The sequence below is a fragment of the Tiliqua scincoides genome, chromosome 4 (assembly GCF_035046505.1).
Source record: "Tiliqua scincoides isolate rTilSci1 chromosome 4, rTilSci1.hap2, whole genome shotgun sequence".
NCBI lineage: Eukaryota > Metazoa > Chordata > Lepidosauria > Squamata > Scincidae > Tiliqua > Tiliqua scincoides.
This window is the reverse complement of record NC_089824.1, coordinates 172,450,404-172,476,576: the sequence shown is the minus strand read 5'-3', so window position 1 is coordinate 172,476,576 and position 26,173 is coordinate 172,450,404. Positions and strand designations below refer to the sequence as shown.

The following is a 26,173-nucleotide window of genomic DNA, read 5'->3' as shown; positions in this document are numbered from 1 at the left end:
TTAGACGTGATAGGGCAAAACGGATGCCATTTTTGGAAAGCACCCCAAATATACCCAGGAATTGGTGTAACGTTTAAGGAAGCAAAATGTGTGTTGGCCTGTGCTATGGAATCCTTCATAGGAAGCTAAAAGAACACTTCCTTTTGATGTTCATACCAAAAGTCATTGCTAACTGAGTCATTTATCATGGATTGGGTACAAGACCAGACACTCAGCAGTGAGGAAAAGTAATGCAATGAATAGATACACAGAGGAAGTACCTATCTTTTTCACTGTGTCAGAGATTTTCTGGAATCAAGAAAGCATAATTCAGCAAATTGAATCAAGTGAAGGAATAGATGAAAAATTAGAATATAGTAGAGAAAAAACAGGAAGTTGCACTTGAAGAGAAACATGCTTCTGTGTTTTTCAAGGAATTCACATTGTGAAGTGATAATTGGATACTGAGAATTATGATTTTTTTTTGTAAGAAAGGTGCCATTTACTCTTTCACCTTAAGATGGCAGTGCTGATCAACAAAGTCTGAAATTTTTCTGACATGAGTTTGTCAATTTGGCAGTGCTATTGTGCTAGTACCCAATGACCCTGGATTTCTGACACACACAGAAAGAGGAAAACAAGGATTATTGCAATAACCTGTCTATTTTTACTTGTGATGGCCTCTAATCTTTAGAATTGCAGTCAATCTACAAACTAGATTTGGTTTGCAATCCAAAATCTGTATTTTAATATTTATTTCTAGGTTCTAATGGAAATTTTTAAGGGCTGGAGCAATGGTTAACTTCAAGTTAGAAATATGGCTTACAAGTACTTGCTTGCCACCATTAAGAAATGACAACACTTGGAGTTCATAACAGGATATATGTTACCATTATCCCTTCCCACATATTCAGTTTGACTTTTTTTTTCAAATTAAGCAACTTGGCAAGACACTACCCAGTCCCCACAACAAAAATGAAACTCTGGCCAAACTAATATCTGTGACTGTTGAACCACTAAGTAAAACAAAGCCTAATGAACTTTAATATGAAGCATTCATAGTTAGGAAAATTATCTCCATCCTTTATAGAGGTAGGGTGGAGGATATCTGACTTTTAATATGCTTAATGTAGGACCAGTGCCAGCAACAGTTGGCAGGAAGCCCTGGGGCAAATTCCTATACTGGGCTCCTCCACAGCACCCTTCATCCACCATCTGAGGATGCATTGGGTGCCACTTCTGGTATGGCAGGTTCAGGATCAACCAGGTAAGCCCAGGTTCCTTAGCCAGTGACCTCACCTCTATATAGGACAGGGAGAAAAGAAAAGAGACAGAACAAGCAATGCAATTACTCGATTTGCCATTCAAAATGGGATCAGACATCCCTCTGATCCACTCAGTTCCACCAAGCATAACAGGTGTGGCTTGCTCTCAACCCTGAAGGAAGCTATTGCTTGTGCCTTTGCAGAAGGGAAAGGGAGAAGAACTGACAGGCTGGCTGCAGCTTTCTGGCTGCAAAACGTGGATGGTGTGGATGATATGGGCTTGTCTCTTGGGAATGTAATGGGACAAGCAGCCCCAAGTCTTGTGCATCTCAGACCTTGGCTACATGCTGTAGCTCCCCATTGGGAAGAAGCCAGTTCCACTTGGCATTCTAAACAAATATTCCATTCCACAAAATTACCTACAAGTAGAGAAGGTTGTAAAGTACTGGGTCATCCCTCGTCTTTTCTTGCAGTCCTAGAAAAAGGAGAGAGTTCTAGCATGTCACACTCTCAGTAGTAGCTTCATGCAAGAGGAAAGGGGTCAGTCCCTCAGGGTTAACTCGATCTGCTTGGTAGGGGCATCTTAAGAGTTAATACTGGAAGACAGGACATGACTTTTGGCAAAGAACCGTTGTGACACATTGGAGCTCTCTCCCTCATGTGACAGCAAGAAAAGGCAAGGAGGGAGCCAGCGCTTCATTCCTTCCTATGCTCCTTGTCTACATCCACAATTATGAGCTGATGCCCTTTAGTAGCAGGCTGGTTACTTTTCATGTCAATAGTCATAATGTATAGCCAAATTGACACTGCAGGGGTTCCCTGTTTCCCCATCTGACTGTCCATTTCACTGCAGGTCATCTGATTCTTCAAACTAAACAATTTGATGCAGATTCTCTTCCACCCACTGTAGCAGTTTCCTTTTTTTACTTCCTAATACAGTCCATCCATACTATGATGCAAACCTCCTGGCAGCAAACACAATTACATGATCTGAATTGCTCAAAGGGGAGGGGCTCCCACTTTTCCCTAGACAGGACCAAGCATCAAGCTGAGTGAAGCCGTTCTAAGTGTCTGGAGAGAGAATGATTGATGGATTGTCAGCTGGCTGCCCTCTCTAGCATTAACAAGGCTATTGTTAAATGACTGTTTTCCTTTCATTTAAAGGGCCCTTCTCATAGAAGTTGAGATAGAAAAACCCATGGATTTTTCCATGGGTGAAAAATCCATGGATAATGAGATTATACCTGTAATTGCATGCATGACTGTCTCTCTGCAACAGTAAGAAAAGCAGTTTTTTTAAACTGTGATTTTAAAGGGATGTATTTTTCCCATTCTCCAGGGATCAGCACATTTCTTCTCATTTGGAGTGTGAGGCCATCTGCCTGCCTGCTTGACCCTTGCCCAGCTTGGCTGATAAGAACTGCCCGGGGTAGACTGGCTGAGTGGACAGGGAGGGTGGTCAACTCTTGCTTGATGGAGGGGACGTTGCCATGTGCTTTGAAACAGGTGGTGGTTTGCCCCCTCCTAAAGAAGCCCTCCTTGGATTCCACTGTGTTAGACAACTACCGGCCAGTCTCCAACATCCCATTTCTGGGCAAGGTAATTGAGCAGGTGGTGGCGTCTCAACTCCAGAGGGTCTTGGATGAAGCGGATTATCTGGATCCTTTTCAATCTGGTTTCAGACCAGGCTTTGGGACGGAAACTGCCTTGGTCGCCTTGGTGGATGACCTACGCCGGGGACTGGACAGGGGGAGTGCGTCCCTGTTGGTCCTGCTGGACCTCTCAGCGGCTTTCGATACCATCGACCATGGTGTCCTTCTGGGCCAATTGGCTGAGTTGGCACTGTTTTGCGGTGGTTCCGCTCCTACTTGGAGGGTCGGTCCCAGATGGTGGTGCTGGGGGATGCCTGTTCGACACCCTGGCCCTTGAGGGGCGGGGTGCCACAGGGTTCAATTCTGTCCCCCACGCTATTTAATATCTACATGAAACCACTGGGAGAGGTCATCCAGGGGTTTGGAGTGGGGTGCCATCAATATGCTGATGACACCCAGCTCTATCTCTCCTTTAATCCAGATTCCAGGGTGGCGGTTGAGGGCCTGGAGCGCTATCTGGAGGCAGTGAGGATCTGGATGGGGGCTAATAAGCTGAAATTAAATCCGGGTAAGACAGAGGCTCTCCTGGTATGGAAATCCTTGATGCAGGTGCTGGACTATTGGCCTGCACTGAATGGGGTTGCACTCCCCCTGAAGGAGCAGGTCTGCAGCTTGGGGGTCCATCTGGACTCGCAGCTGCTCCTGGATTCGCAGGTGGCGGCTGTGGCTAGGGGGGCCTTTGCTCAGCTTTGGCTGGTGCGCCAGCTGCGGCCGTACTTGGATCATGCAGACCTGGCCACGGTGATCCATGCCACGGTGACATCGAGGTTAGATTATTGTAACGCGCTTTATGTGGGGCTGCCCCTGAAGACGGTTCGGAAACTGCAATTAGTGCAGAATGCGGCGGCCCGCGTGGTTACTGGAGGCAGGGGGTTTGACTCTGTCGGTCCACTTCTCCAGCGGCTGCATTGCCTGCCCGTTTGTTTCCAGGCCCAATTCAAGGTGCTGGTTTTGACCTTTAAAGCCCTATACTGCTCCGGGCCAGGGTATCTTAGAGATTGCCTACTCCCATACAATCTGGCTCGTCCGCTTAGGTCATCAGAGAAGGCCTTTTTCAAGTGCTGCCACCTAGGGAGGTATGTGGGGCGGCGGCAAGAAATAGGGCCTTCTCAGTAGTGGCACCAGTGCTATGGAATTCCCTTCCCCTTGGCTTAAGAATGGCTCCCTCTCTTGAGACATTTCGGTGAGGCCTGAAGACCCTTCTGTTTAAACAAGCCGTCTGAGTTCTTGGCCTTTTTTAACATCTTTTCAACATCTTTTAATATTTTTAAATACTTGGTTACAGGCCTGATTCTTTTATGATTTGCTGCTCTATGCTCTTTCTACCTGACTACTTTTTATCTGACTACTGTTTTTTATGATATGTGTTAATTTAAAAACAGATAAAAGCATATTATGTTTTTAATCTGTTTTAACCTGTTGTAGGCCACCTTGAGTCCCTTCGGGGAGAAAGGCGGGGTAAAAATAAAGTTGTTGTTGTTGTTATTATTGTTATTGTTATTATTGTTATTATTATTATTATTATTATTATTATTTGCAGTGGCCAATCGTGTTGAGTCAAATTTATGTATAAAAAATCAGTGTATAACAAGGTTGGATCTGTATATTTTCTACATACCCAGTTAGGTTGGCAACACTTCCAGTCCTGCAGCGTAATGCACAAACTGCACACAGACGAGTAAATGCCTTGCACATCACTAGCCATGCAAACCAAACAGTAATTATTTTTAGGCCCACTTTACACAAAAAAATAATATGCATGGGGAAATGTGCATCTATAACCGACCATGGGTGGCACTGGGTCAGACAGGTCAGATTGGGTTAACTGAAACCATGGATACGAGGGAACGCCTCCCCCCCATCCTCAGAGGTGAGGGGAGCTAAGCTCCCCTCACTTCCAGAAGGTCTTCTGAGCCTAGCAGAGGCTGAGCGCATCTGCCCAAGGCCTTTGCAACCCTCAGAATGAATCTTAGAGGCCAAAAAAACACAACTTTAGGCTTTCAGCTGAAAATCGCAAGTGATATTTTTATGCCTTAAGGCAGTGTTTCTCAAACTGTGGGTCGGGACCCACTAGGTGGGTCACGAACCAATTTCAGTTGGGTCCCCATTCATTTCAATATTTTACTTTTAATATATTAGATTTGATGCTGCCATGGTGTGTGACTGCATTTGGGGAAGTGTTACAGACCTGTACTTTCAACGAGCTACTAAGTATATTCTTTTAACAATGACAGTAAATGGGACTTACTCCTGGGTAAGTGTGGGTAGGATTGCAGCCTAGGATTCCTAAAAATTTTCCTGCTTAATGATGTCACTTCTGGTCATGACATCACTTCCGGTGGGTCCTGACAGATTCTCATTCTAAAAAAGTGGGTCCCGGTGCTAAATGTGTGAGAACCACTGCCTTAAGGCATTAGGAGGGCCATGGAAGCCCCGGAGGGCTCTACTCCCCTCGCTTCTAAAGGGGGGAGTGCCCAGGGGCCCCACTGACCCAATTCGCAGATATGGGATCTGTGGATATGGGGCCCCCCTCTACATTTTGCTCAAAAACTGCATAATGTTTACTGGACCAATGATTTCATTCACTTCTGAAACGTAATTATGTCTGTAGTAAACTAACGGCGCAATCCTAACCCACTTTCCAGCACTGACATAAGGGCAATGCAGCTCTGAGGTAAGGGAACAAACATACCCTTACTTTGAGCAGGCTTCCGTGAGTGCCACCCAACTGCAGGACGCACCACACACAATAATAACAACAACAACAACAACAATATTATTACAGGTATTTATATACTGCCTTTCTTGGTTGTCAGATTTCTCCTCAGGCTTTATTCAAGGCGGTTTACATAGGCAGGCTATTTAAATCCCCATAGGGATTTTTTATAATTGAAAGAAGGTTCTATCTTTCAAGAACCACAACATTTCAGATGTTTCTTTCTGATCTGGTTTCACATTCTGGTCTCCATCCTCCCACACTCAGAGCAGATGGAATAACTTGGCTCAGCTTGTCAGCTGCTTCAAGGTCGCATGGTGCTGGTGGCCTCAAACTGGCGACCTGCGGATGTTATCTTCAGGTAAACGGAGGCTCTACCCTCAAAACAGACCACATATCCCATTGGTACAGCTATTCCAGAGCTGGAAAACTGGTTAGGATTTGGGCCCAAGTCATTTTAAGACACTTTAAACAAGGACAATTAAGCAATAGCTTTTACAAATGACAGAATACCTAGAAAAATACAAAAATTCATTGATGCAAGTTGTTTAAACATGTTTTACAAACTTAGATTTAACCTTTATCAAATAAAAATGAAGAAACCTGATGAAGAAAATAAAATCTTATTTTAGGGGGGCAGCAGGGAGTAAACTAGGATAAGATTACAACAAAGGAGGCATGGATACTTTGAGTTATGTTTGAATCAGGACCATAACACTAACCCCAGAAACTTTCAAAAATCAATTTTCCTATTTTTTAGGCCTTCTGCTGCTTGTAAGCATTATTGTTTAATTGTCCCTGTTTACAGTTTCCTAATATAGAAGGCACCTCAAGAAAATTCACACACACTTTACAGTGTCAAAATTATGCCATAATTCACACATATACTGTAACTCAGTGTTCTTCATCCTGTGGATCACAGCCCCAATGGGGTTGCGAAGCCTCATTTGGGGGGTCACGGAACCTTTCAAAGCCCATGCAAGAGAGAACTTTGATTCAATCCAGTAATGGTATTGCCTTATCAAAACTTGATATAATCCTGCACAGCCTCTTCTCGCTGTCTTGTCCCGCAGCTCCTAAGGTTGGCCCTGTTCAGGCTTCTACCTCACAGGTTGTTGTGACACAAGAGATAGTGTGTCTCCTAGTGGGGTAGGCAGTGACAGGGTGGGATGGGCAATTGGATCCAAGGAGGGGGATTGTTGACCAAGGGATCTGCAACATCCACTAACGTGTGCTGGGATGGTTCAACAACTCTTCAGTTGCTTCCATTAGATGTTAAGAGTGTTGCAGATTTTCTATAATAACATAAGTATAAATTAGAGCTCACTAAAACGTGTATATTTTTTTGAGGCAAGTGGAATCACTTCTGTCCAATTCACATTATGCAGTCCTTGATTACATTTCATTTAGTTTCATTTGTTCCAAAGTATTAAGCTTTGTTCATTGCGTATACATGACAGGATTCTTTAAGCATCTTTAAATAAATACAGAGAGAAGCTTAAAGTTGTTTTACAACAGGAAGACAACATAGATACAAGCTGGGGTGTATCTAAAACTGGGGTGTCAGCATTCTGCATGTTGCTGCAGAGTTACGCATCCTCTTAACCCTCAAGAATACAATCAATTTATTCACATTAGGCAAAATCCTGGGTGGTCTGATGACTGCACATGAATTTCATGGCTGTTTGAATATTGATGAGCAGATTATAAAACCAGCCAAATTTAAAAGCATTCAAATATTTATGCTAACTACAGCCTGCCTCATATATAACTTCATTCCTTCTGCTTATTCCCCAGAAAGGTGCTTGGACAGGATCTGATGAGCAGTGCAATGCTGGCCAAAAGGCACTGACCTAAAGTCAACTTGGTTGTACTAGCCTTAAGGAATCAAGATGCAGCAGCACATTCTCATGCAGTTTAAGTTTGGAAGCAGAAGTTGCCCAGGTATCCCCCCACAAACATGCATGACACAAAAGACTTGGTTGAAACAGGGCCATGATTTATTCAATTACAAAGCTGCGCAGAGATTGGTGAAATGCAACGGGTCCTGGCTATACTCCACCCCCCTTCAGTGCGGGCACCTTACTAGGAGGAGACAGTTTCTGTCTGAGCCTTCCCTTGGGCGAACCATCTTGGCTCAGAACCTGAGCTCGCCAAAGTCTCCCCCAGGTTCTTCATCACCAACCCCTGGAAATGGGGGTCAAAGCAGCTGAATTGCTATGCCTACCCTGAACCGGGGTACCATGAAGGTGAGAAACCCAATTCCATTCCAGGGTCAAGTCAGCCTGACCCCAAACCAGGTAGCCTCAGGGATCAGCACTGGCATTAACCCAGTCTGTTGCTTGCCTAAAGGTATACACCGCCTCCCTATTTCTCCTCCCGTTCCTGCACTATCCTGCCAGACATGGCCAACTTGGCTAAAATACCCACAAGAAACCCGAGGGGTAGGCGAAAAAAGCTTCAATCCATGGCCAATCAGGGGAAAAGTAAAAAAATCCCTATCCGGCCCCAAAAGGCAACCAGCTAGACTTCTTACTGTGCTTGAAGGGTGGGTGGATGGGTTCTGCTGCTGCCGAGGAACAAAGAGGCCCGGGAAAGCCTGGGTGCTAGCTTTAAACAGTACGTCCAAGGCTTGCCCCCTCCCACCACCAATAGCTGTGCAGAACATCACGCAGGCGGGGAACTGGGCAATTCTCCCTCCACCTGCATGCGCAGCTGGAGGCCTTTAAATACTACAACCAATTCTCTCTCATCATATCCTAATTTCCATTTACTTAAGCCATTTCTGCCCAACATTACATATATGCAACAGGGATCAAACGTGTACACCTGTGGGCTGGACAGAAATGTTGATCTATGCTTTTGCTCTTACTCTACTAACTTTGGTCTTTCTCCACTGTAGCTCAGGCCATACCTATTTATCTACTTTCAAATTCTTTCAAATACTTTAGGTTACAAACCTGATTCTCTGAGAGGAAAACAAAATATTGTGTCAAATGTACAATAACTTCTTTGAGACTTAGTACAGGTTGAGTCTCAATATCCATGAAGGTTCAGTTCCCAGAACACACATGGATGGCAAAAATCGCATTAAAGCAAATCCATTTAAAAAACAAAGATAAGAGTCATTAAGAAGACAATCAGTCTCTCTCCAGGCACTTAGAAAGGCTTCACTCTGAGCCAGCAACCTCTCTCTTCACCAATGCAAAGTGATTTTCTTTCACATACTCAGAGGGAAGAGAGGGATCGCTACCTTAGAGTGAACCCTGGAAAGAGAATGATTGGTGGATTGTCAGCTGGTTGCCCTCTCTCGCATTAACAGACTATTGTTAAATGACTGTTTTCTTTTAATTTAAAGGACGCTTCTCATCACACTGAGACAGAAAAATCCGTGGATAATTATGTTATACCTGTAATTGCTTGCATGACTGTCTCTCTGCAACAGTAAGAAAAGCAGTTTTTTAAACTGTGATTTAAAAAAAAATGCATTTTCCCCCTTCTTTAGGAACCAGCACATTCCTTCTCATTTGCAGTGGCCATTCGTGTTGAGTCAAATCCGTGTATAAAAAATCCGTGTATCACAAGGTTGAACCTGTAATTCGATCAAAGCCACTCAGGAATTTAGGCTGCAATCCTATGTACATTTTCCTGGGAATGAGCCCCATTGAACACAATGGGACTTACATCTGAGTAGAGATGCACAGGACTGTGTTGTCAATGACTTAACTCTATATTGATCCAGAAAGACAATAACCATAAAACCCCAATACTCCAAATGTATCACAATGGCTTCAAGACTTAACAGAAGTTTTATTACACAGAACTTCTTTTGTAAGGGTACTTTCTAGAATCATTAACAAGCAATATAGACTGGATTCTGAAAGACAACAATTCTAAGCGCATTTCAAAAGAAATACAGTACAGATATTACATTATAAGTCCTTGGATAACACATTACATATCTTCTTAGAATAATCTATTTTGGATCCTGGATTTGGAAAAAGTGAGTCACAGACACAATGTATTAAGACAGCATTTCCATGAAGTAGGTAAGTTATTTTAAGTGAACAGAAATGAAAGCTGGTGCCAATTTACCACCACCACTCTCTTAATAATTAACCAGGGTTAAAATATCTAACCAAACTGAACGGTTTCTCCCACCACGAAAATGTACATCTTCCCCTGTCACAGCATTAAGCATGGTCAAGCATTTCTGGCTCCAACATTAATCAGGGACTGTAAACCAGCTTCAAAACTCAGCAAGTCAAAAGTTAACAGCATGAACAGTTAACAAGGAAAGAAGAACTTAATGAGGGAAAGACAAGGAGGAAATACGCTCTCATATGATAAGGACTGTTTTCTTGTGGACTGTTTAAGGAAAAAAATAGATCATACCAGGTCTAACAGATGTAGATAGATTACTGTCAAAGACAGAGTTGAATTTTGCCTTAATTTTTCTGACAGCCTATAAACTATCATCAGAACACAGATGGAATTGCAAATGAACCATTAGTGCAGAACAGCAGGATGAGTAAGTGTCCCAGCAGTTTTCTACAGTCAGTATCACTGACCCTAATCAGAGTCTCAAAGGATGATGTAACAGATAATTCTGGAAGAAGCAGACTGAACATTAAAGCAACATTGAAAAGAAATTGTGAAAGTACTTAAGCACCCTGGGTTGGGAAAAAGAACATCTTGAACTATTTAAGGTCATTACAGACAATTTTAACAGCAGTTATAGTTTAAATTTCTCCAACACAATCATTTTAAAAGAGTCAGTAACCTAGCCTTTTACCAAGTCAGACTGTTGGTCCATCTTGTCCAACCAGTATTGATGACATTGACCGACAGTGGCTCTAAAATTTCAGACAAGAATTTTTCTTAGCATATCTGGAAATTCTAAGGGTTGAACCTAGTATTTTCTGCATGCCCAAGAAATATTCTTACACTGAGCAACAGTAGCGATCACAAAAATCAAAACCATTTTTGCAAGTTAAAGGCAACATTAATTCCTGCAATGCATGGGTTAGCTTCCAGACAAAGATTTTTGTATACTGTACAAAGGACCTTTCTTCTGGCAAACTTTATCATACTAGCATTTCCAACAAAAAGAAATTAGTTAGCAGTGATGGCATTACATTCTACAAATTCAAACAGAACTAAACACATATAAAGGTAATTAAACAACTTGTTAAATGAGTATTTGATTTTATCTGATGCTCAGTTGTATAGTTGGTTTCATTTTAATGACTGGTATCCCAGAGTTTCATGGATGGCTGCTCTGCCTTCTGTTCAGGGAATACATGGCACTTCTGACCACAGAGAAGTTTTGCCCTCTGCAAAACCTTAGGATACAACCAATTGTTTTTGAATTTAATGTTATGGGACACTGCTTTACATAAAGTTCAACCCATACAGAGAATTCTGTGACAGCTCTTTTGTCTAACTTGATCATTTGAACATGTCCTGTGTGGACTGACCATTTTGGCAAATAGCTTCTTTAGGCAGAAAGAAGGACAAGCTATGGAACTTTTAGATTTTTCGGCAGTCAGCCAGTTGTATGCTTTCTTTAAAAAGTGTATTCTTGTTAAATATCACATGATACTGTTAGAAACACTTCCTCCAGGTGATGTACATGAATTTGATTGCCCAAGTGGTGAGAAGTTATACATGTCTGAAAACATAAAGGCACAGAGGAACCAGATACCAATTTAGGAAAGACCCATGAATAGGGGTTACAGCAACATCATCTTCCTAGACTACATTCACAAGTCAGATAGGATCTTGTCTTGCGCCCTTTGAAGCATCTTACATTTGCATAACAGAATGTAACATTTTTGGAAGTAATAACTTTCAAAAGAGTTACTATGTGTGTAAACAGTATCTAGAAGCATCATTTCTCCATATTGAGCATACCTTTCCCCTCTTCATTAAACTACCTACCCCCCCAACTACCTCAGATTTCTCTGCAATTTTAAGCAAGTTATAGATGTTTGTCAAAATATGTTGGGGTTTGGAATAACTGTTTAGTAGACAATTTAGAATATTTCAACAGATTAAAATGAGATGCCACTGACCCCTAACTTGTACATAAATTGTGATCCCATTACTTCAATACGCTACTCCCCCTAGTTTGCTGCATAACATATACCCCTTCACACTTTTTTTAGGCCTGACATCCAACCCATAGCTGGGGTTCAAACAGTTTTTCAATTCATAAAAAAAAGTTTACTCTTGCACATCTCTCATGCAACTCTGCTGTGGAAGTCTGAGTAGAATCAGCAACGAATGTGTCAGCAAAGGTCTGGTGCTGTTTCAAGAGTGACACCTATTCTCAAAGAAGTTGTTTACTAAGGCAACTTTCTATTGGAAATACTTAACCAGTTTCGTATTCCAGTAAGTAAGTTTTCTATTAATGCTCAGAACTACCTACTCTGAATCTGTCACCTGTGCAGAAATGTTCAAGTAGCCGCTGCCTTCATTGAAGCTCTCTCATTTATACAAAGTAGACGGCAGTGACCTAGATATGTAACCCACTCTTTCTTGCAAGATATTCCAAGGAGACTAAGCTGGGAAAGCTCATTCTAATATGACAGATTCTCTAGCATTTTCTCTCTCCCTCCCCCACCCCACTGACCCAAACACAGAATTCATTCCACAAAGTCCTGAACAAGTCAAGATAATTCACGTCCTGAACTAACATTTTAAAAAATACTTTAACCTTTTAAGCTTCTCTCTCAGTTCTGTAGTTAGGACACAAATGTTCAGTTTATGGGGTCCATTTAAATTACATGCAAAATTGAAAACAATAGGACAAACAGCACTATTTCTAATCTCACCCTTTCAGATGCTCTCATCACAAGGCAAATCATGCAGCAATATTTCACTAACAGCAGATTTATAAAGTCAAGGTCAGCCTTACCTCATCCCACTCTGAAGCAAAGGAAGGTGATTTCTCCAGCCTCTTTTTTCCAGCACTACAATTGGAAAGGGATTCACTTCTGCTCCCCATTGTATCGTCCTCTGTTGGTGAAGTTGTCAAAAGGTCAGAGTCCGATTTTGACAAGCTACGGCTAAGTTTGAGTTCTGCTCTGGGCTTGCCTCCTGGGTGGACTCTGCCCACAACACTACTCTTGTCTCCTTCTTCAGCACCACCAGGGTGCTGTGGTAAGTGAGGATGCACTAAAGTTTCACGGTCCAACTTGTTGTCGCTGGTGTGACGGATGCTTGAATAGACCACTTTATTTTGGTCTGCAGTGCTAGTCTGTACTGGTCCAGATGCCTCAACATCTTCCAGCTGCATAGCAGTCCCCTCTGTATTTCCTTTACCCACAGCTGAAATGAGTCTGAAAGGATCCTCATTTATTTCACACACTGGAGAAGAACCATGCAGAAGACCTGAGAACTGATCCAGCACTTGGACATCCTGGGCATCTGCTTGGTTGGGGCTATTGCTGCTGCTCCTTTGGTCTTCAAAAGGAGAAATGAAAAAACCCAAACAGACAAAAATCAAGAGAAGGAGAGCTCCATCGCCCCCCACCAAGAGAAGAAGAAACAGAAACAGTTCAGTATTGTTCTGAGTACTCCAAATGTACCCAAAGTCAGAGCATTTATGAAATTCCAAACACTGGCCTGATTTATGCACTCTGGCAGCCCGCCCCGTTTCGTTTTATTCCTGTTAACACTAACAATCAGCGCTTGCTATATAAGGTTTGGAGAAGTGCTAACTATACTCTGCAGAGAGGAGGGGGGCAGGCAGACTCCTGGAACACGAGATATTTCTATAAAGGCCGAAGTGTTATTTAGAGCAGCACTCCCTACCCTTGGCATAAAGCACTGGGTGGGGAATAAAACTGAGCTGCAAACAACCTGCAAGTTGGAACATTCCCCCCTCCTCCCTACAGCTGTTTCTTTCCCTTGTGGCTTGAACTCACCTCCTTATGCAAAGGAAATAAGGACTTAGCAGCAACATTAACTCCACAAGAACCCTGCTTCCCAGTAACTAATTCCTCTATATAAACTAGTGTGCAACACTGCTGCTGTAATCCGTTTGCTATTGAACTGCTGTTGAAATGTGACACTGTTAAGGAGTCAAAATTTAGTACATCAAATACCAGAACCTGGTTTAAGTATGAATCATTGACTGATTTGAATTATTCAAAATGCCTGCAGTGAAGAGCAAGTGTAACTAATATTTTTCCCAGTCTTTACTGCAGGTAAAAACTAAACATCATACAAGCCTGAAATCATACTAGTGATTTCAATTCCAAGTTCCCTCACATCATCACAAAAGGAAAACTGTATTCAAAACTTTTCCTTAACTTTTTCTTAAGCATGGGATGTGACTTGAGGAACAGAAAGGAAACTTTATTTCTATGGACTCTAATTTATATCCAGGAATGGATACAAAGAATGCAACACACACACACAGGTTTCAAATTAGTAAGAAGTAAAATGTTTCAGCTACAGTGAAATCTACTCAGTCAGAGTTTCCACTGATTTCAAGAGAAGTTAAACTCATACAAAACAGATGCGCTTAAATTTGCTAAATTGTGTCCTGTGACAACAAGCCAAAGTGTAAGGGATCAAAATGCAACATGTAAAGTTTCCTCAATAAAAGAACTGATGCACTCATTCTTAAAGCATTGCTGCTTTTACTCTACACAAACAAGTTACTCCAAAAGCTTTAGAACACAAATTAACACTAGTCTGCTAAATATTAAGTCACAAGCGATATAAGTTTAAGAAATTTGAGCCCATCTGTACAAATTGGGCTCAAATTGTGTCTTGCAGCACTGTGCTTACTTGCAGCAACTCCATATTAAAGATACCCAAAATATATTAGAATGTCCAAAGTAGGTCTATTAATTAGTTCTGTTACCCAGATAGATCTGCAAATTTACTTATACAAACACGCCTTCTAGTGCCTGAATTATTTTACTGTCATGCCTGCATTTATTCTCCTATGTAGTACAATGTTCATTTCATGACAAGCCTTGCTGGTCTGAAGATCATGTTTTCAGTGTGTTCCTTCTGAAAATTCTTTACACAACACAGCTATATACATAGCAAGAGTGGTTGCTAAGATTCTGCTCTCAATACTCGTGGTGACTTAACCTGATGAGGATCTGTAAGCTTCCTATTTTTTGCCAAATTTTTCCAGGCAAACTACCAATATGAGCTATTTCACAGCAAGCTGTGTTTTCTCTGTAAACTGCTTTGTGAACTATTTTTCTGAAAAGTGGTATATAAGTATTCTTAATACTAACAATAATAAAGTACAAGATGACTAAAGGGAGCATCTTACTGACTCAGTACTTCCAATCTGAAAGAAGGTCAAGCTTAACTATTTTGAACACATGTTCACATTTCTGGCCTCACCAACTTATTTCTATGCAACTGTTTAACATTTAGCAATACGGCTTTCAAAGGACGGAAAAGCAGCTGACAGTTTATGTTGTTTACTGGAACATTTGACTGCCCCAAAGCCAGCAATGAAACCCAACAATGGTGTCACTGTTGGACTGAAACAGTGGCTGCTTTTCCATCTCCTGGAAGCAAAGCAGCAAACACAAAAATATCTTCTGGCACGTGCAGAGTCTTGTGAGAGGTTTGCAAGCATTTTACCAATGCTTTAAGTCCAGACAATGTGTTGCGTACAGAAAAATGCAACACTTTTTCTTAATCAAATATTCATTAATGTTGAGTTGGAAAGACTTACCTTTAGAGACCTCTATCAAGTGTGAATCAGGACTTGGATATTGCTCAGAATGGCTAGAAGAAACGTCAGAAGAACTTTGGCAATTCAGTGGCCATTGGCCATCCTGGGCAGCTGCACCTTTTCGTGGCCAGACCTGCAAACGGATTGTATATTCATTTCTTTGACATAATCAGAACATGTGCTAAAGCTCAAATTCTACTCACACAATCAGTTTTGCAAATTATTAAATCGGCATAGATTTAAGTTACATATTCTGGGGTCAAAATTTTCAGATAATTAAGAATTTGTTTTTGTACAAGTATAAACTTGGATGTGTCAGAAGGGATGGGAAAAGAGAAACGATTGGGTTACATCATGGACAAGATCAGGGGAAAGAATTGAAGAAAACATTGAAGCTCTTCATCTACCTAATTGTTTGGAGTCAGTTATTTACAAAAGACAACTTCATATGGATATTTGGAAGCCATTCTTAAATGCATGTTTATAATGTATCATTAATGAGCACTGGCAGAGCACCGGCGGTAGGGCTTGCAAAAGTACCTTACGGCATGTTTGCAACAGTGTGTGCCAGTGGTGAGCTGGCGCACTGAGCTCAGGATTGGGCTCTAAGTCCAATGTTATTTGCTCAACAACAAAACATCTCCCCATAGAAATGCTCTCTTCAGACACATTTTGTATAACAGAGGCTGGAATCCTATATATGCTTTCCTAGAAATAAGCCCCACTGAACACAATGGAAATGACTTCTGAGAAAATATGCATAGGATTGTGCTCTAAAGTAATAAGACAATTCTAGTTAAGATGCCTCTTCCAGTCCCCCAGATTTAAGACTAGCAATGGCCAACTCATTAAAGAACCTATGAGAGACTTACCTCATACAGCAGGGCTTTTTGAACTGGGCGGGCCCTGGCCTTTGCCCCCTTAAGGGGCGGGGGCAGCCTAGAGGCAGGGAGGAGGAAGCTTTAGTGGAGCGTGAACGCTCCGCATCCACTTTCACTGCAGCGGGAAGCCCTGCTGCAGGTCATGCCTGGCTCCCTGCACCTGCGGGAGGCTGCAGGGGCTTGGGTACGTGTTCCCAAGCCCCTGCAGCCCCCCTGAGCGGCACAATCCTGGGGATCGCGCCACTGCCTTCCCCCATCCCTGCTGCCTCCCCCCCTCCCACCCACGCAAGAACTTAGTGGCTCTCAAACTCTCCCAGAGTTTGAGAACCACTGTCATACAGGATGCTCATTGCTTCTTGTCCTCCAACTTCCTAATTGCAATCTTCCTCAAAAGGTATCATTCCTGCCTTTCTGGTTTTCTAAGCAGGATCATCACAACCCTACTGACTTTGCCTACTGCAGTGGTCTTAAACCTTTTTTGTGCTACAACCCCAATCAATCAATCAATCAATGTATAAGACTGGGGACCCACTGCCAATTCCACCCCCCTTCCAGGACTCAATTCATCCACCCATCTTCTGGTTAGGTTAGGGACAGGAAGAGGGAAAGATGGTTATGGGGTAGACTTAGGGCAGGCCTGTGGGGTTGCTGTGATCCCACAAAAGAGCCTTCACAACCCCATTTGGGTACCGACTCACAGGTTGAAGCGCCCTGGTGTCATACAAGGACTAGACAGTCTGGAGATAGGCAGCTGAGAGAGCTTTAGGGCACAATCCTAACCAGATCTACTCAGAAGTAAGTCCTATTTTGTTCAATGGGGCTTACTCTCAGGAAAGTGTGGTTAGGATTGCAGCCTTAGAGAGTTAGAATTAGGACTCCTGTGAACATTTAAAAAACTAAACCCCTTTAGCTCTCTATAATTTAGTAAACTATACCATGGACTTTAAACAGAACTTTAGGTCTATGTGGATGTTTGAAACTGTACAGAATCTCCAGTATTTCACAATGTTTGTGAGCACATTGGGGAATCATTCTCCCAAGCACTGCTCTCTCCTTGGAGAGGGTTTGCCTACAAGGAAATATTATCCCTATGATTACAGAAAAATGGGGAATAGGTCTTCCTGGCATACTCACATGTTATGAAATATGAAAACTCTGCAAGATTTCCTAACATCTGCATAGAGTCTTGTTCAGGCTAATTATTTCTGATAAAATAATCACACTATACTTGCTGTTTATACATGCAATCGTCTTCCAAACTCTGCTGAGTAGCTTTTCAACTGCATGTGGAGTTGGATACTCATTCCACTTTAGACAGTCATTTATACTTCAAAAACCCAAACATTTATATCACTGGGACAGAACTAGCAAGAAGAGGAGGATAGCATAACCATGTTTAACCAAGTACTTCAGCAGAATGGTTTGAGGGAATCAGAAGGCTAATTTCAACCACGTAATTTAATGACACTGACCAACAGATTAGTATTTCAAGTAGTTTCAATATCAGTATTGTCCGATAATATCAGTATTGTCCGATAAAGACAATTCTATTAACAATGGGTTGTATCCTAATTTCTGCAGTGGGGGAAAAGCATTTTCCATGTTTCCCTCTAACCCTGAAACTCTTTTTGCCCCATACAGCACTCTGAAGCACGTTTTTAGGCACGGGGAAGCTCACTTACTTGTGCTTTCTTCTACCTGCATCTTAGGATGCAACCTTCTCACTCTCTCTGTAGGTTCACACATTTCCCAAGTTCAAAAAGAGTAAGTCACAATTTTTTACAACATCAGTAGATTTAGAATTGTGATATGTTAATTTTCTTCTTCAGTCCTACTACCAAATTATAGTTATTTATATCTGGTAATGCAAATTTGCTTAGAAGGCACAGAAAGTGATCAAGATGCTAAGGTAGAAGTTTATATTTTGTTCATGTTCCTCATTTCTGACAACTGATAAACAGAATATTTTTCTTGAAAAACTTCCTGATTCCTTCACCAATACTGAATTCCATACTCTATGCTAAATACTTACTGGAGGTATCATGCTTCCAACTCACTCCAGTCTTAAACTTGACAGCTATATCACAAACAATTCTGTCTGAACCTCTTTTCCACATACTCAATTAAATCTCAAGGAGTTTAAATTGAGACTGTATTCCAAAACTTATTACCTCATCACTATTCTAAACACCAGCTGAGGCAACTCATTACATATACGAATTACTGAAATTTTTGTTCCCAGACTTGCAGCACGCATAGGTCTTTACCATGCAAACCTCTTTAGTACAGATTCAAGTATCTGAAATATTGTATGTACAGTAATTATGTATAATTATTCTAATTTTAAGATTTTCCTCAGTTAAAGCTACAGAATATATTTGACTCTACTTAAATAGAAATGGCCAACTCTTTCCTGAAACTTTTATAGGCATTCTGTTTACATATGCAAAATCAAATCATTCCTACCTGAGGCTGGACACCGCTGACAGCACCTGATGGTAATTCACCTAAGAATTTTTAAAATAAAAATATTTAACATTTCCACAATCCATCTATTTCCCTGGCAAATTACAGTTAAGGACAGGCAACAACTTCAGAACTTCAGGATGGCAACGCTGCTGCTTTTCATTTTTTCTCTCATCGCATGGACAAATGCTTTACTTGGACAACAGCTTAATGCAGTGGTATTCAAACTGGGGCATCGCAACATCCCAGCCTGAAGGCCCTGGCCTCTGCCCCCTTAAGGGGCGGGGGCAGGGGGAAGGCAGTGATGCACTAATGGGGCTGCAGGGGCTGGAATGCACTCACCAGTCCCTGCAACAGATTTCCCAGGGTGCGGGGAGCCCTGCGCAATCATCTGCAGGGCTCCCCAGCCTTCTAAAAGTGAAAGCAGAGTAATCACGCTCCACTTCCAGTTTTGTGGAAATGGAGTGCAATCGCTCCACTTTCACTTTCTGCAGGCTGTGGAGCCCTGCTAATGCTCTTGCACCCTCAACATGCTGCTGCAGGGACTGGCAATTGTATCCCAGCCCCTGCAACCCCACAATCCTGGGGATCGCATTGCTGCCTTCCCCCCATTCCCGCTGCCTCCCTCCCCTCCTCTGCAAGCACTTACTATGGTTTTCAAACTCCCAGAGAGTTTGAAAACTGCAGGCTTAAGGTGTGAGCAGTGTTCAGAAAGTAACTGAGGAGCTACCACACAAGTTCTTAAATTCATGCTGGCAGTAACCTTTCAGCTGTGTGACACATTCCTAAAATTACCATTACCAGTATAAGTGACATAAGTTAGCTGAATAAAACAAGGAAGCAGCTTTCCCATTATAGCACGATTTGAGGGACCTGTTGTGCAATATAGATTGCATTTTTCCAAGCCTCTTTCCTCTCACACATACATTCCTCTGTGTACGGGAAAATGCATACATACCATCACGGGTAAACTGCAATAGAAGAACATAGAACAAGATCATACAGTCACTGAATCAGTTGGGAAGGTTCAACTACAGGAGGGGTGCACAAACCCCAGCCCTGGGGCCACTTGTGGCCCTCGAGGACTCCCAATCTGGCCTGCTGGGAAGCCCCAGTCTCCAATGAGCTCTGGCCCTCCAGAGACTTGGTGGAGCCTGCACTGGCCCAAAGCAACTGCTCTCAGCATGAAGGCCAACTGTTCGATCTCTTGTGTGAGCTGTGGGATGAGGGCTCCCTCCCATGCTTGCTGTTTCACATCTGTGCAAAGGAAAGGCTGGTCTTGCTTTGTGGCTGGTCCTTTTATATGCGTTGAGCTATTGCAAGACCTTCATTCATTCATATAAGTTCCATCTAATATATTCATTTATGTAAATGTATTCAAATCTGAAATGTAAATTAATTCTTTTTTCCCCCGGCTCCCGACACATGATGTGGCCCTCCTGCCAAAAAGTTTGGACATCCCTGAACTAGAGCATGAGGCAGTCTATGGTTCTTTTTGACTGAACAAGTTTCAATTGACACTGAGATTTTCTAGTGATGTTTCACCTACTAGGCAACTTCTCTTTGAATTGATCAAGTCTATTTGATCAAGTCTACAATCAATGCAACTTGCTTGTTAACATGTTTAGTATTAAGATGTTAAGTTTCTTATCCATTTTATCTGAGTTAGGGTGCAATCCTAACCCACAGTCCAGCACTGACATAAGGGCAATGCAGCTTCAAGATAAGGGAACAAACATTCCCTTACTTTGAAAAGGCCTCTGAGTGCCACCCAACTGCAGGATGCAGCACAAGTCACATTGGCACCACTATGCCAGTGTTGGAAAGTTGGTTAGGATTTGGGACCTAGTGTTTGATCCAGAAGGCCAATGCTTTTTATGAAGCAAGAAAAAAAATACTCTAATCCAAAAATCAGAAGAAAACACAGTGCACTTATCTGTTAAGAGCACTGCATTCAATTACAGGTGTCAGAATTCAAAGTACTCATTGGAAAAGCTTAGGTAAAACTAGTTAAGAACTGGGTAGAGGTTTCTCATGGAGAATAGATTATAGGAAAGTGTATTGACAGTTTTCAGTTATTTACAGAGTTCATCTGAACCAAGACAACAAACAAGGGATATGAATATACAGGAAAATAATTTTCAAGTACATAATGTACTTGTAAACAATAGTAAACATCAAAGCCTTAGTGAATGATGAAGGCTGCAAGTAAGGGACTTACTATGAAGTCAATGTACACAGGATCCAGTTGCATGATTTCTACACTCTACATTCTGAACCATAATGGCCATCATGACTGCTTCCTACATCCAAGTATACTTGGCCCACTGTATGTGCTAAGCAACTATTCATACAAATTGGAAAGGGAGGAAAGCAGGTGCAGCCTATTTATCCACGGATTTTTTATCTGCGGATTTGTCTCAATGCAAATGGGGTGGGGGAACAGAAAGTCACACACACCTTTACCTCCTTTGCCCTGCACTGGTGTCTTGATCCATTTCTAGGCAGTCCAAAACACTGCAAAAAGGGTCTGCTTCGCCCAGGCAGGGAAATAGCCCTGGAGCCCTGAAAGAGGTTCCCCTTGCAAAGGAACAGTAACACTCCTGGAGCCCCTGAGCCAGCAAAGAGGCTGAAGAGGGGAAGGGGAGGGCCAAAATCTCTCTAGCCAGAACACGTGCAGCAAGGTGGAGCTCTCTCTCTCTCTCACTCACTCACTCTCACTCACACAGTGGCAGGTGTGGTAGCAACAGAGCGGATTGCATCCGGAAATGTCAGGCTGCAGTGTATTTATGTAACTATGGAATTTAGCACAACGTGTTTTTTGTTAATCGAGCCGAGTCACGGAACAGAACTAACGTGGATAAATAGGCTCCACCTGTATAGTCCCATGCCACTTGAGGACAAAATTACAAGTTTTGTAATTAGTCACAGAACACTAAGCTTAACAAATCACACATATTTGCTGGCATCCTGTAGGTCAGAAGAATTCAGTATACAATATGAGAGGGATAGTTGATTCCCACTAGGTGGACCAAGAAGCAGATTTGTGTATGTGTTTATTTTTCTCTTTTGTCAATTTACTTTGCCAAATGGCTTTCACAGAGAAGAGTATGTTATGTTAACTCAGCATGCAACTTCAGCTAGAACCATCTAGCTGAGGATTTGATCAAAGCTGAGGATTTATTCGCATTCTAATAACAGTGGTTGCAAGGTTATAAAATTAAACTTGCACTTAGTTTTTTTTCTTGCTTAAAATCTACAGGTGAACATCGCTTAGTGACATTCCAAATAGCAACAGACTGCATATACAATGGTCCGTTGTGGATCCTTGTTTCCACAGAGAAAAACCAGAAAACAGAAGTTGCATTTTTTCAGCCAGATTGGCCATTCTGAGCCCCACAAGGGGACTTGGCAAAACCTCTGGAGGCAAGGAGAGCATAGCTCACCTTGGCTCTGGAGGCCTTAAACAGATGACATCATTTAACGATGGTGTCACTTAACGATGGGGATCAGGGAACACATCTCCGTCATTTAGTAATGCTTACCTGTATTTGTGAAAAGGGAAAGCTTAAGTTAGTTTTAGCTGTCACCAAAGGAACACAATTTTATTTAAAAAAATTGTGCACAGAGGAGCTTACCAGCCAATTGTTCTAGAACAGAGGTTCTCAAACTGTGGGCCGCGACCCATTTGGTGGGTCGTGACCCAATTTTGGGTGGGTCGCAAAAAGCTGGGCAACGCCATCTTGGATTCTGGCAAAATGAGCTGGGCGGCACCATCTTGGATTCTGGCACAATGAGTAGGCGACACCATCTTGGATTCTGGCAAAATGAGCTGGGAGTCACCATCTTGGATTCTGGCAGTGGGTGTCACCATTTTCCAAGCCTGCAATGGTCGTGTATGGGAGAAGCTTCTCTCCCTCGGGGTCTAAAAGAGCGGCATGTGTAGGCGCAAAGGGGCGAGGCAGCACCTGTTTCATTTCTCCACTGAGCATGGCTGTGTTGGCAGGGCAGAGCAGAGCCTGTCTCTTGAATTTCAGGTGGGAGTCTGAAGCTGCCCCTTCCCCTCCTTGCTTTGGATGGGCTCCTTTGAAAAGCTTCTTGCACAAAGTTTGGGAGAGAGGATTCAGGGCTCAGAAAAGGATCTTCCTTCCATGAAGGATTCACTTGGTGAAAGTTTATTATTCCTGCTACGTCAATTACACTCTCAAAATTTTTGTCAGGTTCGGATCCCAAATTCAAATATTCTCACTGACAGATTTCCTATTCACAATGGTGTCCGCCAGGGTTGTATCCTTGCTCCCTTATTATTCAATTTATTTCTATCTGATTTACCTTCTTTTCTTTCTTCTTCTACTCATTCTACTCCGGTTCTAAACGGGGTCCCTGTCTTTACCCTCTTGTATGCAGATGATGCAGTACTATTATCTCTAACTAAATCTGGACTTCGCTGCATCTTGGCTAAATTTCAGGAGTACTGTACACTAAATGACCTAACAATCAATTCAAACAAAACTCAAATTATGGTGTTTTCCCGCTCTTGGTCCCCTACAACATGGACGATAGGTCCAAATATATATAAGCAAGTCCAGTCTTATAAATATTTGGGTCTTATATTTCATTATAAACTTTCTTGGTCTCTTCATAAGAAAGCTATCACTTCATCTCTTTCTCCCCAACTTAAAGCAATTTTAAAATTTTTTTATAATGAAGGTAACCAGTATGTTCCTGCTGCTATCCAGATCTTTCAGTCCAAAATTCTCTCTCATTTGTTTTATGGTACCCCAATTTGGATTAAAGCAATTAATAAGGATATTGATCAGATCGCAGCATCTTTTTTTCGTAGAATTCTAGGGATTCTAAATTTAATTCATGTTTCCACAATTATCCTAGAATTAGGTATCCATCTTCCAACAACTACAGCCTGGTTACTTACTTTTAAATATTGGCTTAAGCTGTTTTTAAATTCTCATTCCGGTTCCTTATTATATGATTTGTTAAGAGATTCTTATTTTTCTTCTTGGTTTCAGTTGATAGAAAATAAACTTGCTTCTCTCGACCTCTCATTAGAATCCCTGGCAGATATGAGTCTTCCAAGAGCATATTCATTGATAAAAGACAAGCTCTTAGCACTTGAATTCAATTATCTAAGTAATAGTCTCAATTCTGTTTGTTCCCCTCTTTCCCTTGGTTTGGCCCCATCCTTTAATCATGCATCTAATTATTTTTATACATTAACCAATCCGTTACATAGATGAGCCTTTATGTTAGCTCGCCTCAACATTTTCCCGTCGGCAGTTCATTCTGGCCGTTTTTTTAACATTCCACGGGAGAAAAGGCTCTGTCTCTTTTGTCATGAGACTCCTGATTTTTTGTTTCATATACTCTTTCTTTGCCCAGCACACTTTGATATTCGGAATCATTACCTTGATTCTTGGATCCCTTCTGACCTTATCCCCTCTGATATTATTCTCTCCAAGTTTATGAGTAATGTTTGTGATTCCCTAACTGCAGCTGTTGCTGGTTATTTATCCGAGATCCTTAAAGTAACGCTGTCAGAATTTAAATAATTCTAGTATTTTGTTTAAATTGTTGAGTGTTATGCAAATTGTCATGTCAATTGTAAAGTACAATTGTTAATCGTTTGATATGCCAATAAAGGTTTCAGAAAGAAGAAAGAAGAAGAAGAAAAGCTTCTTGCACAAAGTATGGGAGAGAGGATTCAGGGCTCAGAAAAGGATCTTCCTTCCATGAAGGATTCACTTGGTGAAAGTTTTGATGTGCAGCAAAATGCAGAAAGTGTATTTCTTCCTATAAAGAAACTAAAGCACTGACACACCCAGGAGAGAGAGGGGTGGGGGAACTGGACTGAGCATGTGGGTGATCTGCAGGTCTAGGAGAGATGGGGTGGGGGGAACTGGGGTGAGTGGACTGAGAATGTGGGTGATCTGCAGAGCTAGGAGAGATGGAAGACTCCCATCTTATAGGTGTGCAGACAAGTCTGGTTTTCCTCTCTCTGTAGGAGGCTTCAGGTTAGTTAATTAGTGCCGTGAACAATGATGGGCATATTCAAAATATATCAATGCCATGTTCAACACTAGCCGGAAGCAAGCACACCCTTCACACATACCCCATTACATGAAGTATACTGAATTTTACAGGTAGAATGTTTGGTAGCAATGGTAGCATGGGTCAGAGAATTTGAAAAGCTGCTGTGCTGGAATGTTTTCTCTTGTCATTTGAAGTTTATGAGTTCCTAGGTGAGAACCTGGGAGTGTCCCTTCCCGCTTAATGACTTCACTTCCGGCATTGGCATCACAGTGATGTCACTTCCTGCTCGATAATGTCACTTCCGGGTTAATGACACTTTCGGTGGATTATTACTTCCAGGTTAATGACATCACTTCTGGTGGGTCCCGGACAGATTGTCATCATGAAAAGAGGGTCGGTCTAAAACACCAAAGAACCACTGTTCTAGAATAAACCAGGTTGCCCCACTATCAATCATAGGAAAAAGCTGGAATTGTTTGAATTCTTCACCTTCTACTATCCCATACATGCTTGTTACATATGCTTGCTCTTACAATTTTTACCTTTAGTTTTTTTATCCACTGCAACATGCCTCTTCGTTTCTGCTGTTCGCAACAGCTCATAAGGATGCTCCTCTTCTTCATCAGCGGTGCTTCCCCTACTCTTCCTCTTCGTGACCAAACTCTGCCAAACACCATCCACACCATTAACTCACATACCAGAAGAAATAACATATCAACCAAGCATGCTAAGAGCACCACATGGTGACTATGAAACATGGTTAGGGGATGAATCTTACAGGCATATAACCATTACTGCTACTGTACCTCCCTCCACCACAGCTTTGACTAATACCTGTTCTTAATGAACTAAAGTAGGGAAAAAGGAAACAGTAAGTATCGTGCACCAGCACACTATTTAGAACTTTGTATCCCACCTTTCCATCATAAAAATGATGCCTGAGATAACCTCCAATAATTTAAACACAGCACAATAAAATAAGCCAAACAATAAAAACTTAAATAAAACCAAAGAGCAATAAAACAGCAGTAGAAAAGAAATAGTTCAGCTAGAACATGCACACTAAGACCTTAGAATTACAAGTTGTAACATTCTCTGCAATTTCACAGAACCTACAAGGGAAATTCAGAACTATTTAATTCAAGGTGCATATCTCAAAACGTTGCCCCATGAAAGAGAAGATGAAGAACCAGTGTATAAGTGCTCAGGATCAGATAATGAAGAACTTCTGAATATGGGGGAGGTCATATCTGTGGATTGGATCCACGCTCCCTTGGAGGTGAGGGGAGCTCTGCAAACCTCACCTCCGGACATTTCTCTAAGCCCAGCAAAGGCCATGGATGTCCATCTGCAGTCTCTGCCAGGCTCAGACTGAGCCTGAGAAGACAAAAAAATGTGACTTCCACAGAGAAACCAGAAACGATGTTTTTAATGCCTTAACAGTG

The 26,173-nt window shown here is 42.0% G+C and overlaps 1 protein-coding gene across 3 annotated transcripts in view; it reads right to left on the bottom strand.

The window, feature by feature from the left end:
• ANKS1A (ankyrin repeat and sterile alpha motif domain containing 1A) overlaps positions 1-26,173 on the bottom strand; it is a 170,947-nt gene that overhangs the window by 73,238 nt on the left and 71,536 nt on the right. For all 3 annotated transcript variants that reach the window (XM_066622832.1, XM_066622833.1, XM_066622834.1), the window contains exons 11-14: positions 25,271-25,391; positions 18,681-18,721; positions 15,334-15,466; positions 12,535-13,082 (exon numbers count right to left, since the gene is read on the bottom strand). In XM_066622832.1, the coding sequence (XP_066478929.1) occupies positions 12,535-13,082; positions 15,334-15,466; positions 18,681-18,721; positions 25,271-25,391 (843 nt within the window). The remainder of the gene's footprint in view (positions 1-12,534; positions 13,083-15,333; positions 15,467-18,680; positions 18,722-25,270; positions 25,392-26,173) is intronic.